The sequence below is a fragment of the Sus scrofa genome, chromosome 14, assembly GCF_054392235.1.
Source record: "Sus scrofa isolate SSC_HxYL_T2T_F1_AM1 chromosome 14, Sscrofa_HxYL_maternal_Yorkshire_Landrace_v2.0, whole genome shotgun sequence".
NCBI lineage: Eukaryota > Metazoa > Chordata > Mammalia > Artiodactyla > Suidae > Sus > Sus scrofa.
In genome coordinates this window covers 99824398-99850303 of record NC_139396.1, presented here as the reverse complement: position 1 = coordinate 99850303, position 25906 = coordinate 99824398, and the positions used below count along the sequence as shown (strand labels likewise).

At 46.6% G+C, this 25906-nt stretch overlaps 1 protein-coding gene and 1 long non-coding RNA gene across 3 annotated transcripts in view; one reads left to right on the top strand and one right to left on the bottom strand.

Annotated features, from left to right (window-relative positions):
• DUSP29 (dual specificity phosphatase 29) overlaps positions 1–25242 on the top strand; it is a 40201-nt gene extending 14959 nt beyond the window's left edge. The window contains 2 exon segments of one of the 2 annotated variants that reach the window (NM_001444841.1): positions 14753–14973; positions 24604–25242. In NM_001444841.1, coding sequence (NP_001431770.1) covers positions 14753–14973; positions 24604–24851 — 469 coding nt within the window. In that variant the 3' untranslated portion in view covers positions 24852–25242. 2 annotated transcript variants of the gene reach the window in all.
• On the bottom strand, positions 1868–23433 carry LOC110256662 (uncharacterized). Its single transcript, XR_014828169.1, has 5 exons — positions 23235–23433; positions 20728–20832; positions 16453–16616; positions 15059–15181; positions 1868–4222 (listed from the first exon to the last, which is right to left on the bottom strand). It is a non-coding gene; the product is annotated as an uncharacterized LOC110256662 (long non-coding RNA).
• Positions 25243–25906: the final 664 nt, after the last annotated feature.

Here is a 25906-nt window from a genome sequence, read left to right as displayed (position 1 = left end):
TTGGTTAAGTATCCAGTGTTGTCACTGCAGTGGCTCGAGTTCGATCCCTGCCCTGGGAATTTCTGCCTGCCATGGGTGCAGGCAAAAAAAAATAAATAAATTTTTAAAAATAAAGGTAAGGAAACCAAGGCACAGAGCAATTAAGTAACTAGCCTAAGGTCCACAGCTCAGTAAGTGTCTGAGAGCTGGGATTCAAATGCAGTCTTGCCCAACCCAGAAACTTTCATCCTGACTAGCACTTTTGCTCCTTCCTCCATCTCCCAGGATTCCAGCTCACGGGTCATCTCTCCAAGGAGCAGATGGTGCAGGACTCCTGCACGTGTGATTTTTAGTAAACACCTTGCTACTTAAAAACCTAGAGATAACTGTCTAGTGATGGGAAACCCAGGGGCAGCATCCCTTTTCTTTTTTATTTATCTTAATACTTTGAAGTGGAAGTTACAAAAATGATATGCCCTTTTGTACTAAATTAAACTAAACAGAGGGTTATAAAAACCACCTGTATGGTAGTTCCCTTGTGGCACAGTGGGTTAATCACTCAGCATTGTCGTTGCAGCAGCTTGGGTAGCTGTTGTGTGTGGGTTTGATCTCTAGCCTAGGAACTTCCACATGCTGAAAGTGCAGGGGGGAAAAAAAAAACCACCTGTATAATCTCCCTTTGTCCTGTCTTAATTCAGCCATTGAGTAACCAGGGTTATGTTTACTTTATGCATGTTACTGCAAACATAAGGAAGCATACATACATTTAAAGAAGTTTTTTTCTTTTAAATAATTTTTAGCAAAAAGGGTGAATTATACTATTCTGTACTTTCAATATTCCATAGCATAGCTGTACCACAATTTATCCAATCATTTCTCAGTTGTGAGCATTAGGGGAACCCAGGTTCCCCTAAATAGGGACTCTGCATTATTTACCTTTTAAAAATAATAGCTTGAATTCCTGTCATGGCTCAGCAAAAATGAATCTGACTAGTACCTGTGAGGATGCAGGTTCGATCCCTGGCTTCGCTCAGCAGATTAAGGATCTGGCGTTGCTGCGGCTCTGGCATAGGCCAGTAGCTACAGCTCCTATTCGACCTCTAGCCTGAGAACCTCCATATGCCGTGGGTGTGGCCCTAAAAAGACCAAAAAATAATAATAATAGCTCTATTAAGATATACCATACAGGCCATAAAATTCACTGTTTTAAAGTGTACAATTCAGTGGTTTTATTATATTCAGAGTTGTACAACCACTATCTAATTTCAAAGCATTTTCATCACCTCAAAAGGAAACCCTGAACCTATTAAATAATCATTCCTTGTTTCTCATGTTCCACCAGCCTTGGCCAACCACCAATCTGCTTTCTCTTTCTATGGATTTGTCTATCCTGGATATATCATGTCAATGGAATCATAATAAATGGCCTTTTGTGCCTGGCTCTGTGCACATAGCCTAATGTTTTTGAGGTTCATCCAAGTTGTAGCATGTACCAGTACTTTAATCTTTTTTTTATTGCCAAACAATCTCTACTATTTCTGCAACTCTTCTGTAAGTCTAAAATTAGCTGAAAAGAAAGCAAGGTAAGGATCCAGTGTTGTCACTGCTGTGGCTCAAGTCACTGCTGTGGCGTGGGTTCAACCCCTGGTCCAGGAACTTCCACCTGCCACAGGCATGGCCAAAAAAGAAAGAAAGAAAGAATACAATTAGTTGAAAATCAAAAAGGTATGCATATACTTTGACCCCAAATATCACTGTAAGAAATGTCACTTACTGAAATAAGAGTACCCATACATAATGAAACATGTACAACAGTGTTTAACACTGAAGTAGCAAAAAAGTAGAGGGAGGATATGAATTTCTTACCTTTTAATAATGAAATATTGAATGTAGTAAATATATTGTTTTATTTTCAAAGTAACACAAACATTGTATAAATATAGACAACTTAGTTTTCCCACTTGCAACAGATTAACAAGAGAACCTTTCTCACAGGATTGTATGGCTTGAGATAATATATGTAAAATACTAGTGCAGCGCCTAGTACAGAGTAGGTATTCAAAAAGGTTAGCGATAATAATAAAACAGTGTGACCGATGGAAGGAAGAAAAACTTTTAAATCTTCCCAATGACCAAAGCCCATCACTCCAAAGCTACTCCTACTAATATCCGTAGTACATTTCCTCCTAGACTTTCTACATGCTATTTTTGGTTTAAAATGCTTTTTATATAGTTGCAATCGTATTGATTGTTCCTTTTGTGTTTTTTCTACATAGAATCATTCATAAACATGCCTCTTATTCCATACTTCTCATACTTACATACTTCTCATTTAATGATTATAACTATACCAGATGGATATAAGACCATTTACTTAACAACTGTCCCTATTATTGGACCTATCAGTTATTTCCAGTCTCACTTTTATAAATAATGCTGTAGTGGACATCTTTATCTTTTATTTTCTTTTTTCTTTTTAGGGCCACATTTGCAGCATATGAAAGTTCCTGGGCTAGGGGTCAAGTTGGAGCTGTAGCTGGCAGACACCACAGCCACAGCAATACTGGATCCTTAACCCACTGAGAGGGGCCAGGGATCGAACCCACATCCTCATGGATACCAGTCGGGTTTGTGACCGCTGAGCCACAACAGGAACGCCTTTAACTGTTTTTTTTTTATTATTATTATTACCTTTAGGATTATTTCCTTAGATCTGCTCCTAAAAATCATATTAATGGGGAAAGAGGATTAAGATGTAAAGATGTGCACTGTCTCTGTGTCTTTATCTATGCCATTCCCTTTACCTAAAATGCTCTTCCCTTCACCTCATCTCTGTGCCCAGATTCTATGGATTCTTCAAAGTCCACTTAAGTCACTTCTGCCATGAAGTTAGCTTTCCCCAACACCCATGGTGAGAAGTAAGTTTTTTTCTCTCTGCATATTATATACTTTATTTACCTTTCCTACAGCTTATAACAATCATAATTTGTTTGTTATGACTGGCTATAAATAGCTAAATTAAGTTGGATCCTTACCATGCGCCGTGCCCTGTGCTAGACATCTTTTAAATTCCCCAACAACACTATGAAGGAGGCACCATTATTTTTTCCCATTTTAAAAATGGGCAAACCAAGGCTCATTCCATCAGTCTGTCAGTATTTACTGGGCACCTTGCTAGGTGCTTTGGGGGATACAAAGAGGAAACTGGGGCTCAGAGAAATTAAGTGACCAGCCCAAGGGTACACCACCAGCAAGTGGCAGTAATTCTACTCAAATCAGGATCAAGAAGGAGTTCCCACTGTGGCTCAGAGGTAACGAACCCAACTAGTATCCATGAGGATGTGGCTTTGATCCCTGGCCCCACTCACTGGCTTCAGGATCCGCATTGTCATGAGCCGTGGTGTAGGTCTCAGACACGGCTTGGATCCCACGTTGCTGTGGCTGTGGTGGAGGCTGGCAGCTGCAGCTCCAATTAGATCCCTAGCCTGGGAACCTCCATATGCCACAGGTACAGCCCTAAAAATAAAATTTAAAAAAACTTAACAAAAAATCAGTATCAAGAAAATGTGGCCAGTCAGATAAAGAAGCTGTTTTCCAGTTGAGAAGAAGAGATGTGCAGAAATGTAACAGGGAACAGAAAGAGGAAAAGGTAGTGGGGTGGAAGCTGTGTGGGGTTTGAGTCTAGGCTCTGCCATTTACCCACTGGAAGATCTAAGACAAATTGTTTGACCTCTCGTCACCTTCTATGGCAACAGTAACAAGGCTTATTTCATTGGGGGCGATTAAATGAATTAAAACAAGTCAAGTGCTAGAGCAGTAGCTGCCACACAGTAAACGCTCCGTAAGTGCTCTGCATGACAGCTCTAAGAAAGTGTCACCAAAGAGGCGAATTCCAAGCCTGGCTTTGGGAGATGGGTGGGATTTCACCAGAATTCCAGGCAGAGGGAGCAGGGTTAGAAAAGGCATAGAGTTGAGAACAGACAGGGTGATTTCTCTGGAACACAGGGGATGAATGTGTTGGAAAGTATACTTTCAGAGGGTCTGATATTAGGCCACTGTGGAATCAGCTTAGACTTAGCTGTGCTGTGCTAACAGGTATCCCCAACATCTCAGAGCCCTGCCACAGCAGTGGTTTGTTTCTCACTCATGTGACACGTCACAGTGGGCTGGTTCCAACTGTACTCCGCATCCTCTAGACCCCAGGCCTCAGGACTCGGCCCTTATGTGGGATATTGGCAGGCTCCTGGCAGTGAAAAAAAGAGACATGGCAAACCACAGGCTGATTCAGAAGCAATATAAGACACTTGGGCCCATGTTTCACAAGATACAAAGCCTCATGGCAATGGGGCAGGAGAGTGTAGCCCACCCCTCAGGTCATGCAAATGTTCTAAATGATGACACTGAACAATCGACCAGAGCTACCATCAACTCCAGGTGCAGAGGCTTTGGGCAGGTCCTTTGACACCGTTCTGGCCTTAGTTCTAAAAGTGGTTACTGAGAAGAATCAAAGAAATAATGGAATGTGAAGCATTTTGTAAATTACAAAGTAACAGACAGGTGCAAATATCATTGTTATTATTGCTACTCATTGAGAAAGAACCCTGGGAAGGTAGGTCAGAGCAAGGGGCTTTATTCAGGCAGCCATTGAGTGTCCGAGCCAGGCAGAAATGGCCTAGTTAACAGGGTGAAAGGCAATAGAGTTGGATGTGGAGTTCCCGCTGTGGCGAAGTGGAAACCATGAGGATGCAGGTTTGATCCCTGGCCTCGCTCAATGGGTTAAGGATCCATCATTGCCATGAGCTGTGGTGTAGGTTGAAGACGCGGCTCAGATCCCGCATTGCTGTGGCTGTGGTGTAGGCTGGCAGCTGTAGCTCAGTTAGACCCCTAGCCTGGGAACTTCCGTATGCCATGGGTGTGGCCCTGAAAAAAAAAAAAGTTGGATGCAATAAGATATGCTTGCCTCCTTGACATCTGACCAACTCATTTGCTTCCTCCAACCAAGGAAATGTCATAGCCCATTCAATCCAGCTCAGTCTAATGGAGCCCACACCCACCCCACCACTGCCCACAGGCACAGTCTAGGCAGGCTCCATGGCCAGTGTGTGCGACCTGAGCACTCAGTGCAGGGAGAGGACCAAGATCAGCACGGTGTGGTGCTTGTCCCCATCTCTGCTCAGCATCCCTCCTAGACACCCACTTGCAAGGTTAACGAGACTCACAGAGGCTTATTGAGAAAGCTGTTAATTCCACTGCCGATGCAACCACGCTGAGCTTACGCCCCAACTGAGAGCAGGCACAACTCCCTGTGTTTCTCAATCTCTTTGTAGGTTTTGCCCAGAGCAGGAAAAAGCTCAGCCCCATGCACTGAGGCTCAGTTTAATTTGCTATTTGCATTTAGGTTGAGCTTTTTCTTTCCCTAAAAGTGTCTAAGATTTTTAAAAGCCAAGGCTCTGGAAATGAAGGCAATCAGGACCTGGGAGTAAGAATGGGTGTCCTGAGGCAGCCAGAGTCACTAGCTGTTCCTAAAGTCTAGACCAGTGACACCTGGGGCTTGCTGGAGACCAGACTCACCCCCCTGGAAGAAGCTCACTCTTTTTCCCTCCTCTTTCCTCAAAGACAGAGAGGCGGGCATCTGCTCTGGAGCCACAACATCTGGGTCAAATCCTGGTTCCCATGTGGCCTTGGGCAAGTCGCTCAAGCTTTCTGAGCTTCAGTTTCTTCCCCTATAAGATGTGGATCCATGGGTTAATACATATGATGCTTAGCACAGTTCCTGGCACACTACTGAGTGGGAACTGTCAGAGACGGGGCAGGTTCTGGAAATGTGACTCATAGTGTGAGAAGAAGGTTAAAAAAACAGTCACTAGGGGCCCTCTGTGCTAAGGGCAGCCCTGGGACAGAAAATAGCCCTGGTCTAATTCCTCCCACATGATGCTACTGTGAACCCAAGGCCAGGAAGAAAGGAAGGTCCCTTCTAACGGGCTTTCTCCAGCCAACTCCTTCTGCAGAGTTGTCTGGTCATTGCAGGGGACGCGGGTGGTCTAGAACCTGAGACGGTAGTGCAACATCAAAGCCCTACGCACCTGTGGGTTTCAGAAATTCTAAAACATTTTCTCAATCCCAGCTTATCCCAGGGGGATCCTCAAATGGGGTGGTGGTGACTCTAAGTTACCACTGCTTACCAGCCTGGGGAGGATAGAGATGCTGCCTCCCCCAGTTCACAGCCTGGTGAGAAGAGGGATGTGCCTGGGGTTAAGCACCCTGGGTCAGTGGAGGGGTTCAGTGCAGGCCAGGCAGTCATCTTCTGGGTGTCCTCACGGGGAAGCCTTCCTCGCTCAAAGGCACGGCCACCCTCTCCCGCCCACTTCCCACAACTTGGTAGGGAGTCTGAATCTGCAAGTGGGAGCTGCAGGGACAGCGAGGAGTGGCACAAAAGTCCTCCCGTGGCCACTTTGGGAGCACTGAGTTCAAGCCCCAGTGTGGGTGGCCACTCTGTGTGGCCTCTGATGAATATCCTATTGTTCTGGGACTCAGTTTCTTTATTTGTAAAATAAAGGGATAATTTCAAAGGTCCCTTCCAGCACTAAAGTAAAATTCTTTAAGAAATGTCCTATTAAATAAAATTAGGCTCTATTGGGTTCAAGCACATACTTGTTTTATTACTTTTAAGTCATTCAAATTAGATTCAAATTAGGTTAACCAAGTGTTGCCCTCCAGAGAGCCAGGGACTGGCATCAATGATGAGATAAGAATAATTCATCACCTCTTATCAATCAGCAGCCCCTAAATGGGTGCTTCAAAAGCACTTGAGGATGCTTGAAAGCACTAAATTTCTATAATTTAAATATCCTCACTTTAATCTCATTCACATCTTTCATTTGCTTAGCAAAATCTTTTCTTTCTTTCTTTTTCTTTCATTCTTTTTTCTTTTCTTTCTCTTTTTTTCTTTCTTCTTTCTTTCTTTTCCTTCCTTCCTTCCTTCCTTCCTTCCTTCCTTCCTTCCTTCCTTCCTTCTCTCCTTCTTTCCTTCCCCCCCTGTAGTCAGCAGGAGGGGAAATATCCTGCCTACTGTCAGAGTAATTGTAAATTCCCAGGCAGGCCAACCTCCACGTAGTAAGGCTGAAATAGGGTAACCGTGAGATCTCTTTTCCCTCTCGTGATAGAGGCAGCCCTGAAGGCCAGCACCAGGCTCTGCTAAGCCATTCTGTCACTTGAACAGTGGGGGCCTAAGCAGCACCCTATTTCTTTTTTTTTTTTTTGTCTCTTTAGGGCTGTACCTGTAGCATGTGGAGGTTCCCAGGCTAGGGGTCTAATCGGAGATTTTGCTGCCAGCCTACGCCTCAGCCACAGCAATGCCAGATCCAAGCCTCATCTGCAACCTACACCACAGCTCAAGGCAACGCCAGATCCTCAACCCACTGAGCGAACCCAAGGATCGAACCCGCAACCTCACGGTTCCTAGTCGGATTCGTTTCCGCTGCACCATGACGGGAACTCCAGCGCCCTATTTTTATGAAAACTATAGCTGCCTCCAAGGTCTGGCTTTGAGGGGGGGTCACTGGACAGCCAGCAGCCAGGGGTCTGAGCTCACTTGCCAGGTGTCTCTCTGTCTCACCCTTCTGTTTTTCTGCTCCCAACCAGATCAACAGCATCAACGGCTAGTGGCATCTCCAGGTCTGGACTATAGTCCAGGAAGGGGGAAAATGAGGTAAAGGCTGATCAATTGCTGAGAGAGGATCTCTCCCCACAAAGCAGAAATAACTAATTCAGCCTCAATGCACCAAGCAGAGCTAAAACTTGACTTGCGTCTCCAGAGTGGGCTGAGGCTAGTTTAGGATGCAGCAAAAACCCAGTCAAGGTTGACAATTAAACACATTGATTACTACCTGAAAGAACTAGAAAACCTGGGCTCTGAGCCTCCAGTTTCTGAAGGTGACTAAGGTACAACTGGGCATAGTCACGAGCAAGGAGGCTGGGGAGAGAGGCTGCTGGTCCTGGGCTGGCTGGGTCTTCTCTTGTTGGGTGACAGCTTTTCAGCAAAGACCTCCAGCAATGTCAACCGTTTCCTTTCACAGTTGGCCAGAAGACTAGTCCAATCATTAATACAACAGCATTTCTTGAAATCTGGCCTCCCATGCATTGTCTTTCTACTCTTAGCCTCCATCCTTGGAGGACTAGAAGCCTAGGGAAGTGGGGCAGATAATGAAGAGGTTTCCAAGGAGTTAAAAACACTGAGACCAGGAGTTCCAGTTGTGGCTCAGTGGTTAAGGAACCCGACTAGCATCCGTGAGGACATGGGTTCAATCCCTGGCCTCACTCAGTGGGTTATGGATCTGGCGTTGCCATGAGCTGTGGTGTAGGTGGCAGATGTGGCTCGGATCCTGAGTTTCTGTGGCTCTGGCGTAGGCCGGCGGCTACAGCTCCGATTCCACCCCTAACCTGGGAATCTCCATATGCTGCTGGTGCGGCCCTAAAAGACAAAAAACAAACAAACAGACAAAAAAAAAAAACCACTGAGACCACTTTATGTCCTTGCCATAGTCAGTCTCTCCTGAGAACTAAGGACAGAACCTCAATAAAAATCATGGTAGGGAGTTCCTGGATGGTCTCGTGGTTAGGATTAGGCACTTCTAGGTTCAATCCCTGGTCTGGGAACTGAGAGCCCACATAAAGCTGCTGAATGCCATGGCCAAAACAAAATAACAGCAAAAAAAACCCCTGATCATAGTATATATTTACACATTAAGTGAATCTATCATGTTCATTACTGATTACAAAACACAGACAAAAAGAAGAAAATTAAAATTCCCTATAATCCCATGACTCAGAGATAACCACTGGTAACATTCTGTCATACTGTCATACATCTTCCTATTGCTTTTTCCCCCTAAATTTGTCTTTTAACCTTTCAAGGAAACTTGAATACTGCAGCACTCAACTTTACAAGAATCTTGGAAGGAAAGTACTGCCAATGTAATTAGTTCTATTTAACAAATAAACCCAGAGGTTCCATTGCTTCAGTTCATGCAGCAGCTTAAGCTTCAAAGCTACATCCATGAGCCCTATGTTCTCTGAGAGACCTCATAAACAAACAGCTTCGTCATCAGCAAGTAACAGGAACACCTCCAAAATTAGAGAGCGAGTGAATTTCACTTTTGTTTCAGGTGAACTGACCAAGATCAAAAGCTAGAAATGTGCCTGCTGTTTTAAAATTCACCTGCAAGGAGTAGGTGTGGTCAAGATTCCAGAGAAGGAGAAGGGTCCCTATCAGGGTCACCCCCAAGAAATGATGTGCCACCACGACAGTGTCACACGCATCGGAATAAACAAAGTGCCAGATCACAGGATGCAGGTCATGGGTGACGAGTCTACGATTAGGCGGGGGGAAATCAGCAGTTCCTCACAGACTGGAGGGTGTAGAGAACCATCCAATCATTGGTGGATCTTTGTTGATGCCCAGTGCAGAATCCTGGCAACAGAGGAGCAGATGGCTTCCCACTGCGAGGCAGCTGGTGGATGGCTCATACAGACACATACGTGCATGTCCCCCCTCCCCGCTGTGCGAGAGCACTCACCTGGGGGAGACGGACTTCCCAACAGGTGCTGAGGTGTGTAGAATGGGAATCAAGAGGGCCCCAAGGGGTCCGAAAAAGGGGAATGCCAGGAGCTCTGACCTAGGAGACTGATCTTATTTGCCACCCCTCAGGGTGGAGGGAACGCCGGGTAAAGCACGCTTCCTGGAGGAACTCCATGGAGGCTGGAAGGAGGCTGGACCAGGCCAGAAAAGGAGGAGGGAAGGGAGGGTCTCTGACCGAGGAAATGGGGCCTCAGGAGAAGAAAGTCCCTTCCTTGGTCCTCGAATCCAGAGTCCAAGCCCACAGCAAGGCCAAAGGTTCATGGAGAGGGAGAAGAGCTAAAGAGAATTGGATTTTGGAGTTCCTGCCTTCTCTCAGTAGGTTAAGAAACTGACTGCAGTGGCTCAGGTCACTGCAGAGGTGTGAGTTCTATCCCTGGCCCGGCACAGTGGGTAAAAAGGATCTGGTATTGCAGCAGTTGTGGCTCAGATTCAAACCCTGGCCTGGGAACTTCTATATGCTGTGGGTATGGCCATAAAAAAAAAAAAAAAAAAAAAAGGAGCTCCCATTGTGGCTCAGTGGGTTAAGAACCTAACATAGTGTCCATGAGAATGTGAGTTCGATCCCTGGCCTCACTCAGTGGGTTAAGCATCTGGCAATGCCACAAGCTGCACTGACGTTCACAGATGCGACGCAGATCTAGTGATGCTGTGGCTATGGCGTAGACCGGGGGCTGTGGCTCTGATTCAACCCCTAGCCTGGAAACTTCCATATACTACAGGTGCAGCCATAAAAAGGAAAAAAAAAAAAAAAAAAAAAAAAGAGAGAGAGAGAGGAGAGAGAGAATTGGCTCAAAACAGGGATATGACAATGTCTTCAAAAGTAAAACTGTACAAGTCCAACAAATGTCTGAGAAAATGTCCAACCTCATGGCTAAAATAAATTCCTGAAAATAAGACAGCTTTTTTTTTTTTTTTTTTTTTTGCCTTTGAAATTAGCAATGAAGAAAAATCAGCATGTACATTTGAGCAAGCTTTTTCTGGAAGACAGTTTAGTAATGAGTATCAGGTTGTTGAAAATGCTCATGCCTGTTGACCCAGCAATTCCACTTTAAAAAATCTCTCCTAAGGACACAGAAATGTTCCCAAAGAAACAGAGCAAGTTGTTCATTTACGGTGTTTCTTCTTGTGATACCCACCACTCACTCTGCAAGAGAGAGACAGAGAGAGAGACAGGCAAGAGAGAGAAGGAACACAAATGGCCAAAGCTAGGGGCTCAGTGAGGTAAAACACAGATAAAAATCTATACGATGGAATAGTATGCAGCTCCTGAAGGCCATATGTTGACACAGAAGCTGTTTACAATATATCACCATGCAACATTTTTAAAACTGTCTATATAGTATCGTAACCCCATACCACTCTTTCTATAAAATATAAAAATCTATTTATGGAAAAACAACAGATCTATTCAGAAGAAAATCTTTTATCAAAGGGCCAATAGGAGTTCTCATGTGGCTCAGCTGGTTAAGGATCCGGCACTGTCAATGCAGCGGTTTGGGTTGTTGCTATGGTGTGGGTTCAATCCCTGGCCCAGGAACCTCCACATGCTATGGGTACAGCCAAAAAAAAAAAAAGGCAAAAAAAACAAAACAAAACAAAACAAAAAAACCAGGTCCAAAAAGTCTTCATCTCTAGGAAGTAGAAATCCAGGTATTTTTGTTGGGGGCTTGGGGGTGTCTGTTTCCAACATTCTGCATAGAGCACGTATTATTTTTGTAATTGGATGACATATTATTTTTTAAATGAACAGATTACTTACACATTATTTTTTAAATGAACAGATTGCTTACATGTAGGATTACAAGCAAAAACTAAGGCTCCTGCATCCCCTAGATTCTAGAAAGAACTTGACAACCCTGTTCTTTTTCTGTGCTTTTCTCCTTCAGCAGAGGCATGTTTCTTAGTCTCTCCCACATATCTGAGCAGGGGGCCCTGAATGTTAAGAAAATAAAACAATGCAGTGCCAGGCAGCACCCTCTGACCCTACTCCACTGCCAGCAATTGGCGAGCTAGGTGTCTGGGCCAACTGGAGATCTGCCTCCCTAACAGGCGTGTATTTGCAAATCCCCAGCCTGCCCTGGGTACCCTCTGGAGCCCTCAACTGGATTCTGGGTCAACCAAGCTGGGGGACAGCCTTCGAGCAGTGTGTGAGGACATCACCTCCCTTTCCCCACCCAGGTAGCTGCAGAACCCAAAAACATGCAATAGGACTTAGGGCTCCCACCAGGTCTAATTCTCCCAGGAGCCCCTTTCTCGCCGTCAGACACGGTCAAAACCAGCTCAGAGGGAAGTGAATTTTCTCGCCCTCAGAGTCAAAACCAGCTCGGGGGGGTGCGGGGGTAAATGTGGAGGGGTCATGCAATGAGTCTTGTTGCATCTCCACCCCGATCCTTGACCCCCGAGGCAGCAAAGTGTAAATTGTTATTTATTCAAACTGCCATTTGATTATGTTGAAACGCAGCTGCTGAACCCAGAGAGAAAAGTCTTTATGGTGGGTAGGAACTTCCTGTCAAGGACAGTTAATTTTAATTTTTCCACTGAGCTCAACCTCAAAGTGAGGTTGATTGCTACTCAGCAAGATGGACTGCATTAGTGGAAGCTTTAATTGAGCACAGATCCATGTCCCCAAAGCATAATGTTTGTTGTGTACATACTTTGGGACGAGGAAGAAAATGAAAAACAGACCCTTCTGAGGAAAAATTGAAAGCAGAATGTGTTTCATCGTCAGGATGGCAGCCCCAAAAGCCAGCTGGGGGGCTTGGTGGAACGCCCCACCTCCCCACGCCTCAGTTCCCATGGACTGTTTGCAAATGTTTCTAAAAGCTCAATGCCTGTGCTCAGGTCTCTCTTTCCTAAACACTGGGCTCCACTGTGGCTCCTCTCACGACCCACAAAAAAACCCCAGGAAAGCAGTGATAGACAAGGCGCCCTGGGCCAGGGGACCATGGTATTTGTTTCTGCTGCACGGGGCCTCCCATCCCAGGATGTGGATCCATGTTGGCATCTAGTATGTCCACTTCTGCGTCCACAGCTGGAGCACACTGCCACTTTTGGCCTCTTATGGTTGTGGTTCCAGACCCTTGTCTCCTCCCCCTGAGCTATAGAACTAGCCTTTGGGCTGTTGGGGAGATGTCATCTTAAAGCTCAAATGGTATCACCCTCCTCAAACAGTGTCAACAGCTCTCCTTGACCCGCAAACCCCAATCCTGACATCCAAGCGCTTCCATGGACAAATCCCACACTCCTTCTCCAAACCTTTGTCGACTTTCCTCTCTCATCCTATGCTCTGGCCAGACCAGTCCCCTCCTCCCTAACCCCACTCCCAATCCATGAGCAAGTCCTCTCTTGTCCCCATGACTGTGAGCCTCCGCAGGGCTCCTTGTTTCTATTCTTTGTTCCTCTCCATCTCCATGCATCCACCAGACTGATCTTTATGAAAGTAAACAATGCTCACCCCTTCCTTAAACTCCTCTGTGGCATGTGGCGTTCTGCCATATTTAGACTAAAATCCAAACTCTTCCCTACGGCCTACAAGACTCACCATGGCCCAGTTCCATTTTCAGCTTCCTCTCGTCCCACTAATAGCCATACTAGTCTCCCTTCTGCTCTTAGCACTTGTTCCCTCTGCCTGGAAGAAATACTTTGCTTCCAACTCTTCCCCTGTCTAGGCCCTGACTAATCACCTCTCAGTCTTAGCTTATATGCCACCTCCCAACAAACGCCTCCCTGACTATTGACTACCGTCATTCTGCACAGCTCTTACTGGTATCTGAAATTATCACATTTATTCACTTCTTTGTTCTCCCCATCAGAATCTAAGCTTCCTGAGGGACCTTGACCAACCTGTTCATCGCTGCATCATCAGTACCCAGGACAGCGTTTGGTACATAACAGATTCTAAATCATTCATTTGGGGATAAATGATTGATTATAGGAAAGAAACATTTCTTGAAAGGCCTACATTATGTCTGCCTCCATCCCTTAGGTTGTGCTATTTCTTCAGCTTAGCGCCTCCTTCTTCCCCTCCATCCCTAAGTGCTGACACTTGCAGTAAGGCAAGTGCAAAGCCCCATCTCCAATAAAGTATGCCCTCCTCCCTCTAGGCAGAAATAACTTCTTTGCCCCATGCTCCTGGGCCACCTACTTTATTTTAACATGAGTTTACTTTTTGCTCCTGGAAATTCTTGCCTAGAAAGATGAGGCTATAAACCAGAAAATCATCTCACTGTTGGTTTCAGGAACTTCCTAAGATCAATTCCAGCAACAGAGTGCTCAAACAGCTCTTTCTCAGAACAATGCTTTGCTCAACTAGACAGTGATTCACTTATCAAAGCAAGTGTTTTGCTTTGTGTTCTCCGATCTCTTGAACAACAAGATCAATCAAGAATTTTGCCAAATCCCAACAATCAAAACATTGTACTGAATGACCCATCTTAAGCTACTCTTTCACTCCCAACCTCCAAACCCTGTAAATATCCAGAGGATTCAGAGAAGAAGACACTTTTTTTTTTTCTTTTTTTGCCACCACGTGGCATATGTAGTTCCCTGGCCAGTGATCAGATCCAATTCCCAACTGCAACTTAAGCCACAGCTGCTGCGACACTGGATCCTTAACCCACTGTGCCTGGCCAGGGATGGAACCTCCATCCCAGTGCTCCCTAGACGCTGCAGATCCCACTGCACCACAGTGGGAACTCCAGAGAAGAGACCACTTTAAAGGGTATCCTGAGACTCTGAAGGTAGCCCTCTCCCTCTCATTTGGCTTTGCCTGATGACCAGGTTATTCTGATGGCCCTAAAGGGGCTCTGGCATCTGACAGTCCACTCCAGCGACCACTGCAGTGTCCAGCACCAAGCTCTGCCATATTTAGTGAATGATGAAAGAATCAAAGGACAAGTGAATAGCTTGCCTTCCCTCTCCCTTCTCGAAATGGCTGAGCCGGGAACATTAAAAATGGCACATTGGCCAAGAGACCAATAACAGCAAGGCTTAGACCAGGGAAGTCCTTCATTTCAATGGCTAGGCCTTATCTTGGAAGCCAGAATCAAGGGCAGAAACCCATGGGCGGTGCCGGCGTTTCCCCCAGATCCAGGCCAAGCTTCCCAAGCTGGATCAGCCTCTCTCGCTCTCACCCAGGGCGACTGCGCTGGACCGCTACGGGCTGCAGAAGGCAGGCTTCACGCATGTGCTGAACGCTGCCCATGGCCGCTGGAACGTGGACACCGGACCCGATTACTACCGAGACATGGCCATCGAGTACCACGGCGTCGAGGCCGATGACCTGCCTACCTTTGACCTTAGCATCTTCTTCTACCCAGCGGCCGCTTTCATCGATGCTGCGCTCCGCTATGAACACAGTAAGAGACCTTCCGCCCCGCCGCGCCCCTCCCCCCCCGAGGCCCCGCCCCTCATCCTGGTGGGAAAAGTCATCTGCGCACTCACCTCACTCTCAAATCTGGCACTGCTGGGGTTGCTGGAAATGTCTGATCCCTTGGAAGCTGTGAGCCCCACTGAGCTTGCAGCTGCTCGAGTTTGGTTCCATGGGTTGTCGCTATGGGAAATCGTCTGGGAAATTGGAATCAGGAGAGCTCAGAGGGGAGGCCTTTGGCCTGAATCTCTCTCTCCTAAGGCACAGCAGTCATCCTCCAAATGCCTGGGGTAGTTTGGGAGCCCTCAGAGCTGGGATGCTGCCTAAATGCTAATTGTGCCTGGGCCCAAACCATACTAACAGCCAAGGGCCTCCATACTAGAAAACCCTCAGGGAGCTAACTTGCATGGCAATCTAGGGAAGACTAGATTCTCCTGTCAGTCAACTAAGCTCATATGACCCAAACCTCCTCCCATCCCAGTCATATTCAGTCTAGTGAACCCTCCTGTAGAAAGCTGATAGCCTATTCTTTTAAGTGGCAAACTATATTGGAGAATCTGAGTTTTGCACTCATGATGTCCAAGTTTCCCAAGGTTAATTAACCACCTTTTAAATCACAGTGTTAGTCCTTGTGCTCAAAGTGCAGTTTTAGCTGCTCTAATGCAGGTAAAGGCTTCAAGGCTATTATGGAGAGAAGGGCAGTGCAGCTATGCATCCAGGTAAGACAATATGCTGTGATTGCCGCAGGATGTATTTCAGTGGCATTCCATAGAGGCCAGGGGGACTTCAACTCCCTGATCTGTGTTGTGACTTCAGCCCCATGTGTCACACCCCTTTATGGGGCCATCACATAATTCAGGGTATCCAGTTACTGAAAGCCTTCTTGCCACAAGTGGTTGGGATTACAAGGCTCATTGATGGTCCAACTGGCCTGCTTTAGGAAATGCAACCTGCAGGTGGGCCTAGGCCATGTCTGCAGGATACTCCCAGATCTTATCTTTATTTTGGTTCAGAAAGCAGTGTCATAATGGGAGAAAAAAAAAAAAAAAAAAAAAAAACCATAGAGCTGAAGTCCTTGTCTTAGGCAACGCCTCATTTCAAAGTCATCCTTTTTATGAGTCTATTTATGGACCATCTTTTGTGTTAGGCACATTCTGGGTTTCCAAGCAGGATCAAAAAGCAACTGGACTCTGACTCATCACCATGAGGTGAAATTCGCCTCATGGTATTTGAAGTTAACTGAAAACAGATCTAACACAAAAAAGCAAAAAGCTACAACCACCCAATCCTTCTGATTCTGTTTAATGTGTTCACTTGCCCTTACTCTCTATATCTTTAGCCTCTTAATGGAAGGGGTCTGGTAGGCTTTGGAGAAGACAGGGTTGGGTTCAAATTCACGTTGCCCAACTTAATAACAAGGTGATTTCTCTGAGCCTTGGTTTCTCCATCCGGTGATGAAAACACTTACCTTGAAAGGTTATAATGAAGATCAGCAGTAACCCACATAAAGCACTTAGCACAGACCCTGGTGCACAGCAGGCTCTCACATGTGTTTGATAAAGAGAGGTCGCGCACCACCAAGCATATAACCTCACCAGCACGTGCTCATCATAATAATAAAATTTCCAATCCCTAAAGAAAAAAAAAAAAAAAAAAGGAAAAAAGACATTCCAACTTTGAACTACAGTGGTACAATATACACACATGACAGCTTGTCTGGTTCCTGGCACATCATTTTAGAGTCTGCGCCCACTGCTGGATTAGGAAAGAATGGGCTGGGCAGGTCACAGAGCATCCATGTGGTAATGTCAGGCGGGTGTGGATTGTACAGGTAGACCTGGTGGCTGAAAACACCTAGCAAAGAAAAGGTCAGGAGGGGAAAGTATATATACAGGGCAGAGGACATGCAGGCTAGACCACTTGGCTGGGGGTGGGGAGCAGATAGAACCCTGGTGCCAAGTGGGAGGCTGGATTCTCTTCTCTGTGCGCTTTGCACTTGTGTATCTAAAGACATCCTCTGAGTTCCCGTTGTGACTCAGCGGCAATGAACCTGACTGGTATCCCTGAGTATGTGGGTGCAATCTCTGGCCTCGATCAGTGGGTTAAGAATCCAGCATTGCCGTGAACTACAGTGTAGGTCACAGACGTGGCTCGGATCCCATGTTGCTGTGGCTGTGGTGTAGGCCAGCAGCTACAGCTCTGATTGGACCCCTAGCCTGAGAACCTCTATATGCCTTGGGTATAGGCCTGAAAACATTCATTCATTAATTAATTAAATTTAATTAAATAAAGATGTGCTCAAGATGAGGGTTCAAGGGCCAGCCCTTCAGGACTGGGCAGAGGCCATTGATGGGTGAAGCTGGCTGTGTGTTAGGCCAGGGTTGTGGCTAGGGGGTGCCTGTGGCTAAGCTGAGAGCCCCAAATCCCTTCCCAAGGGGGCAGCTGCTACTCAGTCCCAATCAACGATTGTCCTGTGAGAATCGTGCCAGGGCGGCAGATCTCACATTTCGGGAAAAGTCCCCAGTCGGGACTTTCACATAACATTGCTCAAATTTTAAGCCTTGGCCACAAATCGAACATTTCTGAAAATGCAGCCAAGTCCAAACCAAAGAAACTCAATGGCTGTCCGTCTGTAACCTGTGCCCTGAGTAGTCAGCGTAACAAAATAAAACACTCGTTAGCTCAGCAACGACATCGTCCCAGACTCCATTCGTGATGATGGCAGGTGCTCAGCCCGCATGGGTCCAGTCACACTCTGGAAAGCCAAGGGACACTCCTGTAGCACGGTCGAGCCAGATGCTCTCGTATGTTTCTTATTATACTCTTGATGTCAGAGGTGTCAGCGGACAGTCTGGCCAAAAGGCAAGACCTATCTTTTTCCACTCTGTCTTTCCTGTTCTTCCTTGGCTCCTTTCAGCCTAGTGTTCACTGTTTCCCACCACTGCCCCTCAGGGCCAGTCTTGATCACTCTTTTTGAAAGGCAACCTTTGCAGTGCTATAGAGCTGCATGCGTGGTCTGTAACCAGCCCCAGGGGCCCATGGCTATATCTACCCTCCCCTGACCTGAGCCTTCCCAAAGAGCCCACCAGGCAACCTCAGTCACTCCTGAAAAATCTTAGAATCTAATTCTGTGTTCTACCCTGAGCGCTGGGGCAACAGAGACCCAGGGAAGCCAAATGATGGGTCACAGAGCTCATCAGAGGCCAGTGGGAATCTCTTCTGTCACTCAGGCCTCATGGAAGAGTCCATTGTCCTTCCTTGGAGCATCTGGTGACTTTGCTATATACGGGGTCTCCAGATATTATGGAAGGTGAGACACTGCAGCTGGTTAGAGGATCTAAACAACCGACCTAGTCATTCTTCATCAGAAAAAGAAGTACTGACGAAAATACTGCCACGGGAGCCCCATTTGGGCTGCCATCCCTGCTCCTGGCCTGGCATCCTCCGAGCTGAATTACCGTGGTTTTAATTTAATGAAATCTTCTAAGAAATCCCAGGGCAGCTACTACGAGGCTCTAAACATTCAGCTTTTAGTATCACCACTCTCCTTTCAGTCTTTCTTTTTCTTAAACAAACAGTCCATAGGCTGATTTTGAAGCCATCTTAAAATCTATCACGGATAAGGTAGGTATGAATAAATAAATGAAGTCTACGTTTGAGCAGGAGGTTGAGTCTCTGGTGCCTCTAAGCTTTAACCAGACCAGATTTTCAGGGTGTTTTAAGGGTCTCTTGACCCACTATAGCACCCACAGGCCTGCCCACTGGCAGTTTAAAAACACACCATGCATCCTTTTTCCAAGGACTTCTGCATGTGCAGAGCTATTTGGGTAGATGTATGAACCTTGCCTTTGCAGGCTCCCTGGCAGTGAGTGGAAGGCAAAGGGCACCCCCTAAACCAAGGAAATGGGTCTGGGTGGGTTGGTGGATAACAGGCTTGACCTACAAGTCTGATTTGAGTGATAGAGGCCTACCTTCTGGTCACCAGGGAAGACGTGCCAGTAGCAAACAGTAAGATTCTGGATTCATCTTTTCTTTATAACACTGTGGGAGTCCACCTTTTGGTAAAGACCAAAGGAAAAATAGTTCATCTTTGAAACCTAGTTTGTGGCCTATCAGTGGGTTATAAAATCAATTTAGGAATTCCCATCATGCACAGTGGTTAATGAATCTGACTAGGAATCATGAGGTTGTGGGTTCGATCCCTGGCCTTGCTCAGTGGGTTAAGGATCCAGCATTGCTGTGGCTGTGGCATAGGCCAGCGGCTACAGCTCCAATTCCACCCCTAGCCTGGGAATCTCCATATGCCAGGGGTGCGGTCCTAGAAAAGACAAAAAAATACAAAAAAAACAAAAACAAAAAGAAATCAATTTAGTAGCTGCAGCCAGCATTTCTTTCTTTTTTTTTTTAATGGAATAGATTAGAAAAGAGAAAATGTCAGCATGCATTGCATGTAAGAAAAGCACAAATTATGTGGTGAAATTCTTATCTGATATACACACACATGTGACGCCTTAGTATCCAGGCCTCTGGCATCAGCGGCCTGGGCTTGAATATGGGGGTAGGGTGAGCCCAGGTACCATGGAGGGAGCCGTGAATTTTATGATTTGTGTAGAGGGGGTCACACAAAAAAAGTTTGAAAGGCACTGATCTACAAAATGCCAACCTGGCAATACTCCCCTGGCTTGGGACCCTACCCCTGGCCGGCCTCTAACTCCTAGAGAGCCTCTGGCTTCCTCTGCTGTGGGCCATGCTGGGAACAGGCTGAAGGCAGCCCATGCAGTTTCTCACCATTCAACGCCCAAAGGGTGGTCCTTAGCAGAGCCACAGAGCAAAGAGGGAGCAGTGCCTTGAGAGTCTCGGGACAAACCCTCTGCCCCAGGGAGGCCCAGCAAGCCATGTAGCCCATGGCACTAGTGCTGCTGTCTTAAAAGCAAAATTCAGCCAGAAGGAGCGAAGCCTCCCACCTCCTTTCCCTTTTCCCTGCCCACCACCTACCCCCCCACTTAACAGACTACAGGCTCCCCGAAGACTTAATGAACTACAGCTTTCGTCTGTTTTAAGTTTTTGGTCATGACAGAAAGAATTACCCTTTTTGCCAGGGGAGGAAGAAATGCTTTAGTTATCAGAAGAGCTGGCAAGGGGCCAGGCAGCCTCTGGAACGGTGTGTGGGGATCAGAATGCCAGAGGTAAACATTCCACTCCAGGAGGTAGCCATGCCCAGGAGAGCTGGGCCAGCACCCCCCGAGCCCCACCCAGCACCCAGGAAGCCGGCCCTGCTCCTCACCCTCTGGCCTTTCTGGCCAAGCTGCCCAAGGAGAAGGTAGGGGTGGGAGTTCCCTTCATGGCTCAGTGGTTAACAAACTCAACTAGGATCCATGAGGATGTGGATTCAATCCCTGGCCTCGCTCAGTGGGTTAAGGATCCGGCGTGGCTGTGAGCTGTGGTGTAGGTTGCAGATGTGGCTCAGATCCTGCATTGCTGTGGCTGTGGCCAGTAGCTGTAGCTCTGATTCGAACCCTAGCCTGGGAACTTCCATATGCTGTGGGTACGGCACTAAAAAGACAAAAAAAAAAAAAAAAAGGTGGGGTGGCCACACTCTTGTATCTCAGCAATGGGGACTGGATGCCAGCCTGGTTAGCTTGTGGAGATTCATGAAGACAAATCGTGATACTTAATAGCTCTCTATGCGGCACCTTCTGTGTCAGCTCTATGTGTGTGGACAGGCCATCCGGGGGGTCCTCACCTTGGGGGAGGGTGGGCGGCCAGAATCCCGGTGCCTGGTGTTCGACCCTCTTGGATTTCTCCTATTGCTGTGGCTGTTAACCGTCACCCGGTTCTGGGCTTGGTCCTGTGAGGAAGGGGTGGGAGGGAGAGGGAGACAAGGTCACCACATGCACTCAGAAGTGTTTACCAAATTGCTCCACCAACCCAGCGACCTTCATGAGTGTCTCCTTTCTAATCCTTCCAGGCCTTGGGCCTGAGATTCAGGAACAGGGACAGTACTGGGGTCACACAGCTGAGGCTGCTCCAGCCAGCTTGTCCCCAGCAAAGGGACCCCACTGCCACAGGAGAGGAAACCACTGGGATAGCAGCAGTGGTAGTGCTGGGGACAGCCAGAGAAGCAGATCTCCTTACTTAGCCTGTTCCCAGAGCACAATGGCATGTTGCCAGCACACAATAGGGCCTCTGTAACCAGCTGCTTTGAACTATTTCCAGCAATGGTACCAACTTTCCGGGTGACCTCTGGCAAATCATTTCACTTCTCTGAGCCTGTTTCTTCATCTGTAATCAGGAGTGAGCATACTGAAACCTTGAAGAGTATATTAAGGGTGACGTTATCTATGTGAGTTCTAGAGCGCCATCTAATGGACACCCGAGGGATGGAACGCTGCTTCTCATGGTGGCTTCTCATTTGGTCCAGCTGTTGCCATGATAGTGGCCAAAGGGAGCTTTTTCTTGTGGAGATTCTTCTAGATCTCCAGTTCTCACACTTTATGGTCTCAGATCGCTTTTACACTCCTATAACCTATTGAAAGCTTCAAAGAGCTTTTATTTATGTAGGTCTGCTCTGTCAATATTTACTCTATCAGAAATAACTCAAAAAATTGAAAATATGGATTCATTTAAAAATAATAAAGTAAACCCACTGCATACTAACATACAGGTTTTTATGAAAAATTATATTTTCCAAAATAAAGCTACAGAGCGGCATGGCATTATTTTACATCTTTGCAAATCTCTTTGATGTTAGGCTTATGAGAATCCAGGTGGATTCTTACATCTGCATTCAACCTGTTGTGATCTGTTGTTTTGGTGGACGTATATGAAGAAAATCCAGTCTTACTCAGATATGTAGCTGGAGAAGGGAGGGATATTTTAATAGTCTTTTTAGATGATTGTAGCTCTTCTTCTTTGATACCACACCAAAGCTTAACAACTTTTGTTATGTGAAATCTGAAAACATATCAGTAAACTTTATACTCTGTTACATAAAAATCCATCGGTCTGCCTTGCACTTTGAATGGATTTTTTTACCCATATATGATTTTGTAATATCTCACACTGTCATGTGGAAAGCATTGGTTCACTAAGTTATACAGATCTTCCCAAAGTTGACGTGCTGCATTGTACATTATCAAAAAATATATTTGTTAATACCACCGCTGCTCTTAACAGGAAAATCTGAAAAGTACTGCGAAATTATCAATTTCAGTGGTAGATACAACTTTTCCAAAATTCTTTTTTTTGTTTGTTTGTTTTTGTTTTTGGCTATTTAGGGCCATACCCATGGCATATGGAGGTTCCCAGGCTGGGGGTCAAATTTGAGCTGTAGCTGCTGGCCTACACCACAGCTACAGCAAGGACAGATCTGAGCTGCATCTATGATCTACACCACAGCTCGTGGCAACACTGGATTCTTAATCCACTGAGCAAAGCCAGGGATCAAACCTGTGTCCTCATGGATGCTAGTCAGATTCATTTCCACTGAGCCACAATGGGAACTCCCCAAAATTCTAATTTTGGCTTGAAAGCTTGCATTTTATCACTGGGGACAGATACTGCCAATTGTTTTCTTTCCTGTGACAGGCTCATTTTTTTCACTTTTGAGAAATAGTTTGTCAAAAACCCAAGTTTGAATTACTGTGGTTTTTCTGTCATTTGCTCCTCAAGTCAAAATAGTGTTTCATGAAACAGTGGCTAATTCAGCTTGCAACTTGATCTCCCATTAGCTTCTCCTTGAGATTACGATCCTGCTTTGGCCTGAAGCCGAAGTGCTTTCTGTGTACATTCCATTTCATCACACAGAATATTAAGAAGTGGTGTAACCAGGGGCTGAAATTTGATAGTATTAATTTTTACTGCTTCACCAAGGATATTCTTAAGAGAAATTGGCTTGTTTTTCCACTAAGAGTGCTTGGTGGTGAGTGCAATGATTACTAGCACAATGTGGTGCCCCTGCCATGATTCATGCTAAGGCACCAGCCGTTCTGTCCACCGCTGCATTTTGAACCTCAGTGAAAATGTCATCATAGTGAAAGAGGCAAACGTCACCATAGTGCTGTTTACAAATTAATGTTAAGCCCAAAGCTCTCCTGAAACTGTCTTGGGAACCCCCAGGGTCTTGGATCATGCTTGGAGAACCTCTGGTCTAGAAGACAATTTGGTCATCTATGTCGTAAGAATATTCAACCCCTGGTTTTACCACATGGCACAGTAAAACTATTTTAATTAAAAAAACAAAACACTGACCTTGTGATTTTTACCGAACTGGTTTTGCTCATGGCTGATGTGATGTTGCTGCCCCATTTGACAGTTGAGAAAGTTGAGGCTCCACAAGCCGAGTGACTTATCCTAAACCTGGGTGGTTGGTAACGGAACTGACTCTGGAACCCAGGTCCTGGGTGCTCACAGACTCCACTGCAAGCAGACCATGCCCTCTGTCTCAGCAGCTTGAAGGGTCTTTGGGGACAGTGGGGAGCTCTCTCCTTATCCAAAGTCAAATGCAGCAGCACTGCAGTGGTGCAGAAAGCATGCGTTCCTGTACAACCCACCTTCAGCCATGGATGGAATATAATGCAACCTGTTTAAAGTGGATTATGGCACATCCACACAGAGGAACTCTGCAGCCACAAGAAAAAATAACTGAGAATTCTTCGTAGACTGATATACAGAGTTCTCCAAGGTATATTGCTAAATAGAAGAAGCAAGGTATAGAAAAGTGTGTAAAGCTTGCTACATTTGGGGCAAGAAGAGAAAAAATACGTTTTTGCTACGTACATGCACAGAGTCTTCTGTGGAAGAAGAAACTGGTAATACTTATTGCTTTGGGAATTGAGGAGCTGGGTGGGAGAGAAGCTTTTCTTTTCTTTTTTGCTTTTTAGGCCCATACTTGCGGCATAAGGAGGTTTCCAAGCTAGGGGTCAAATTGGAGCTACAGCTGCTCACCTACGCCACAGCCACAGTAGAATCCAAGCTGCATCTCCGACCTATACCACAGTTCACGGCAATGCCAGATCCTTAACCTACTGAGCGAGGCCAGGGATTGAACCCACAGCCTCATGGATCCTAGTTGGATTCATTTCTGCTGCACCACAATGGGGACTCCGGAGAGAGGCTTTTCAATGGGCATCATTTTATACCTTTTTCTCGTGGCTGCCCTATTCAAAATAAGCAAACATTAAGTAAATAAATAATATGAATATGTTGTAAGTAAGTAGCATTCAAAAAACCTCACAGCTCTTTCTCCCGTACCCTGACAGAGCTCTCACTTGGAGGTACTTTGGCAGGAAGGAGGCGTTAGTTCCATCCCCCTCTTCCTTAGTGAGACAACAGTAACATCTGCGGCTTATCGAACCTTCGATACCTCCAAGCAGTGGACCAAATGCTTTACACAAATTGCCTTCTTAAGCGCCCCAGGAGGGAGATACTGATAGTGTTCCCATTGTACAGATGGGGAAGCAGAGGCTCCCAGCCCCTCAGTAACTGGCCCAGGATCCTCCAGGAGCGGGAGGGAGAGTCAGGATTTGAGGGGGCTCCGCTCGGGCCCAAGCCTACACCCCAGCCCTCAGGCCACCCTGCCTCTCCGGTCTGAGTCTTTGTTCTCCCTGCACCGTTTCAGATAAGATCCTGGTGCACTGCGCTATGGGCCGCAGCCGGTCGGCGACTCTGGTCCTGGCCTACCTGATGATCCACAGGAACATGACCCTGGTGGATGCCATCCGGCAAGTGGCCAAGAACCGCTGTGTCCTTCCCAACCGGGGCTTCCTGAAGCAGCTCCGGGAGCTGGACAAGCAGCTGGTGCAGCAGCGGCGACGCGCCCAGCACGGGGGCGAGGCCGGGGAGAAGGCTGGTGAGAAGGAGCCATAGCGCCCCCTCCGGGGCGAGCGGGACGCTGGGGAATGGAGGGCTAAGGCTGGCAAGAACTCTGGCCTGTGACTTTGTCACGGAGAAGGGTCGCGAAGCCGAAGCTCGACGCCTCGCAAACGATCGTAGGACTTCCAGGGTGCGTGCTGGTGAGCAGGGGAGATCACAGTGGCCTCCGGGACGAGTCCAGCCCTGGGCTTCACAGCCAAATGGGGAAGACGGGCTTCCCAGCAGAAGTGGTTACAGATGAGCTCACCAATCTGCACAAAGGCGCCGTTTTGTTTTGCTCCTTTTTTTCCTTTTTTTCTTTTTTTGGGTAAGATGGAAGCAGAAAAGGATTTAAAACTGTGTAGACATTGTGCTGTGATTAAACATTGGCTTTGTCTGAAAGTCACATTCTTAAAAAAATAATTTGAAAATATAACTTTATTTTCTAACCACTTAAGAGTGCCTGGGAGAGCCGCGTTACAGGAGAGTCTGCATCGCTTGTTAGTGAGTCTGCTCTCTGGGGAGGGGGGTGCGGGGGAGGGGGGGACCCACATTTCCTCACCACATCCTGGCTCCTCTTGTCCCTGGAATCCCCAGGCTCGGTCTCCATCCACACATGCTGCTTCTGGAAGCTGCAGAGAGCAATTCATTTGGTAGGGGTGGGGAGTGGGGGGACTGAGCCCTTGCACAGAGGCCTGGCTTTGGGCTCCCCCACCTTACTCAGGGAGCTAGAGCTGCCAGTACCCAGAAAAATTCAACAAATTCTGGTAAACTGGGACAAGATTGGACTTGAATTTTTTTTTTTTTTTTTTTTTTTTGGTAGAGCCACACCTGTGGCACATGGAGTTGAATCAGAGCTGTAGCAGCCGGCCTACACCACGGGCATGGCAACGCATGATCCCAGCCACATCTGCAACCTACACCACAGCTCACAGCAACTCTGGATCCTTAATCCACTGAGCAAGGCCAGGGATTGAACCAGCATCCTCATGATACTAGGCAGGTTCTTAACCCACTGAGCCACAATGGGAACTCCCTGGACTTTATAATTTTCAAGGGAGACACTCTGT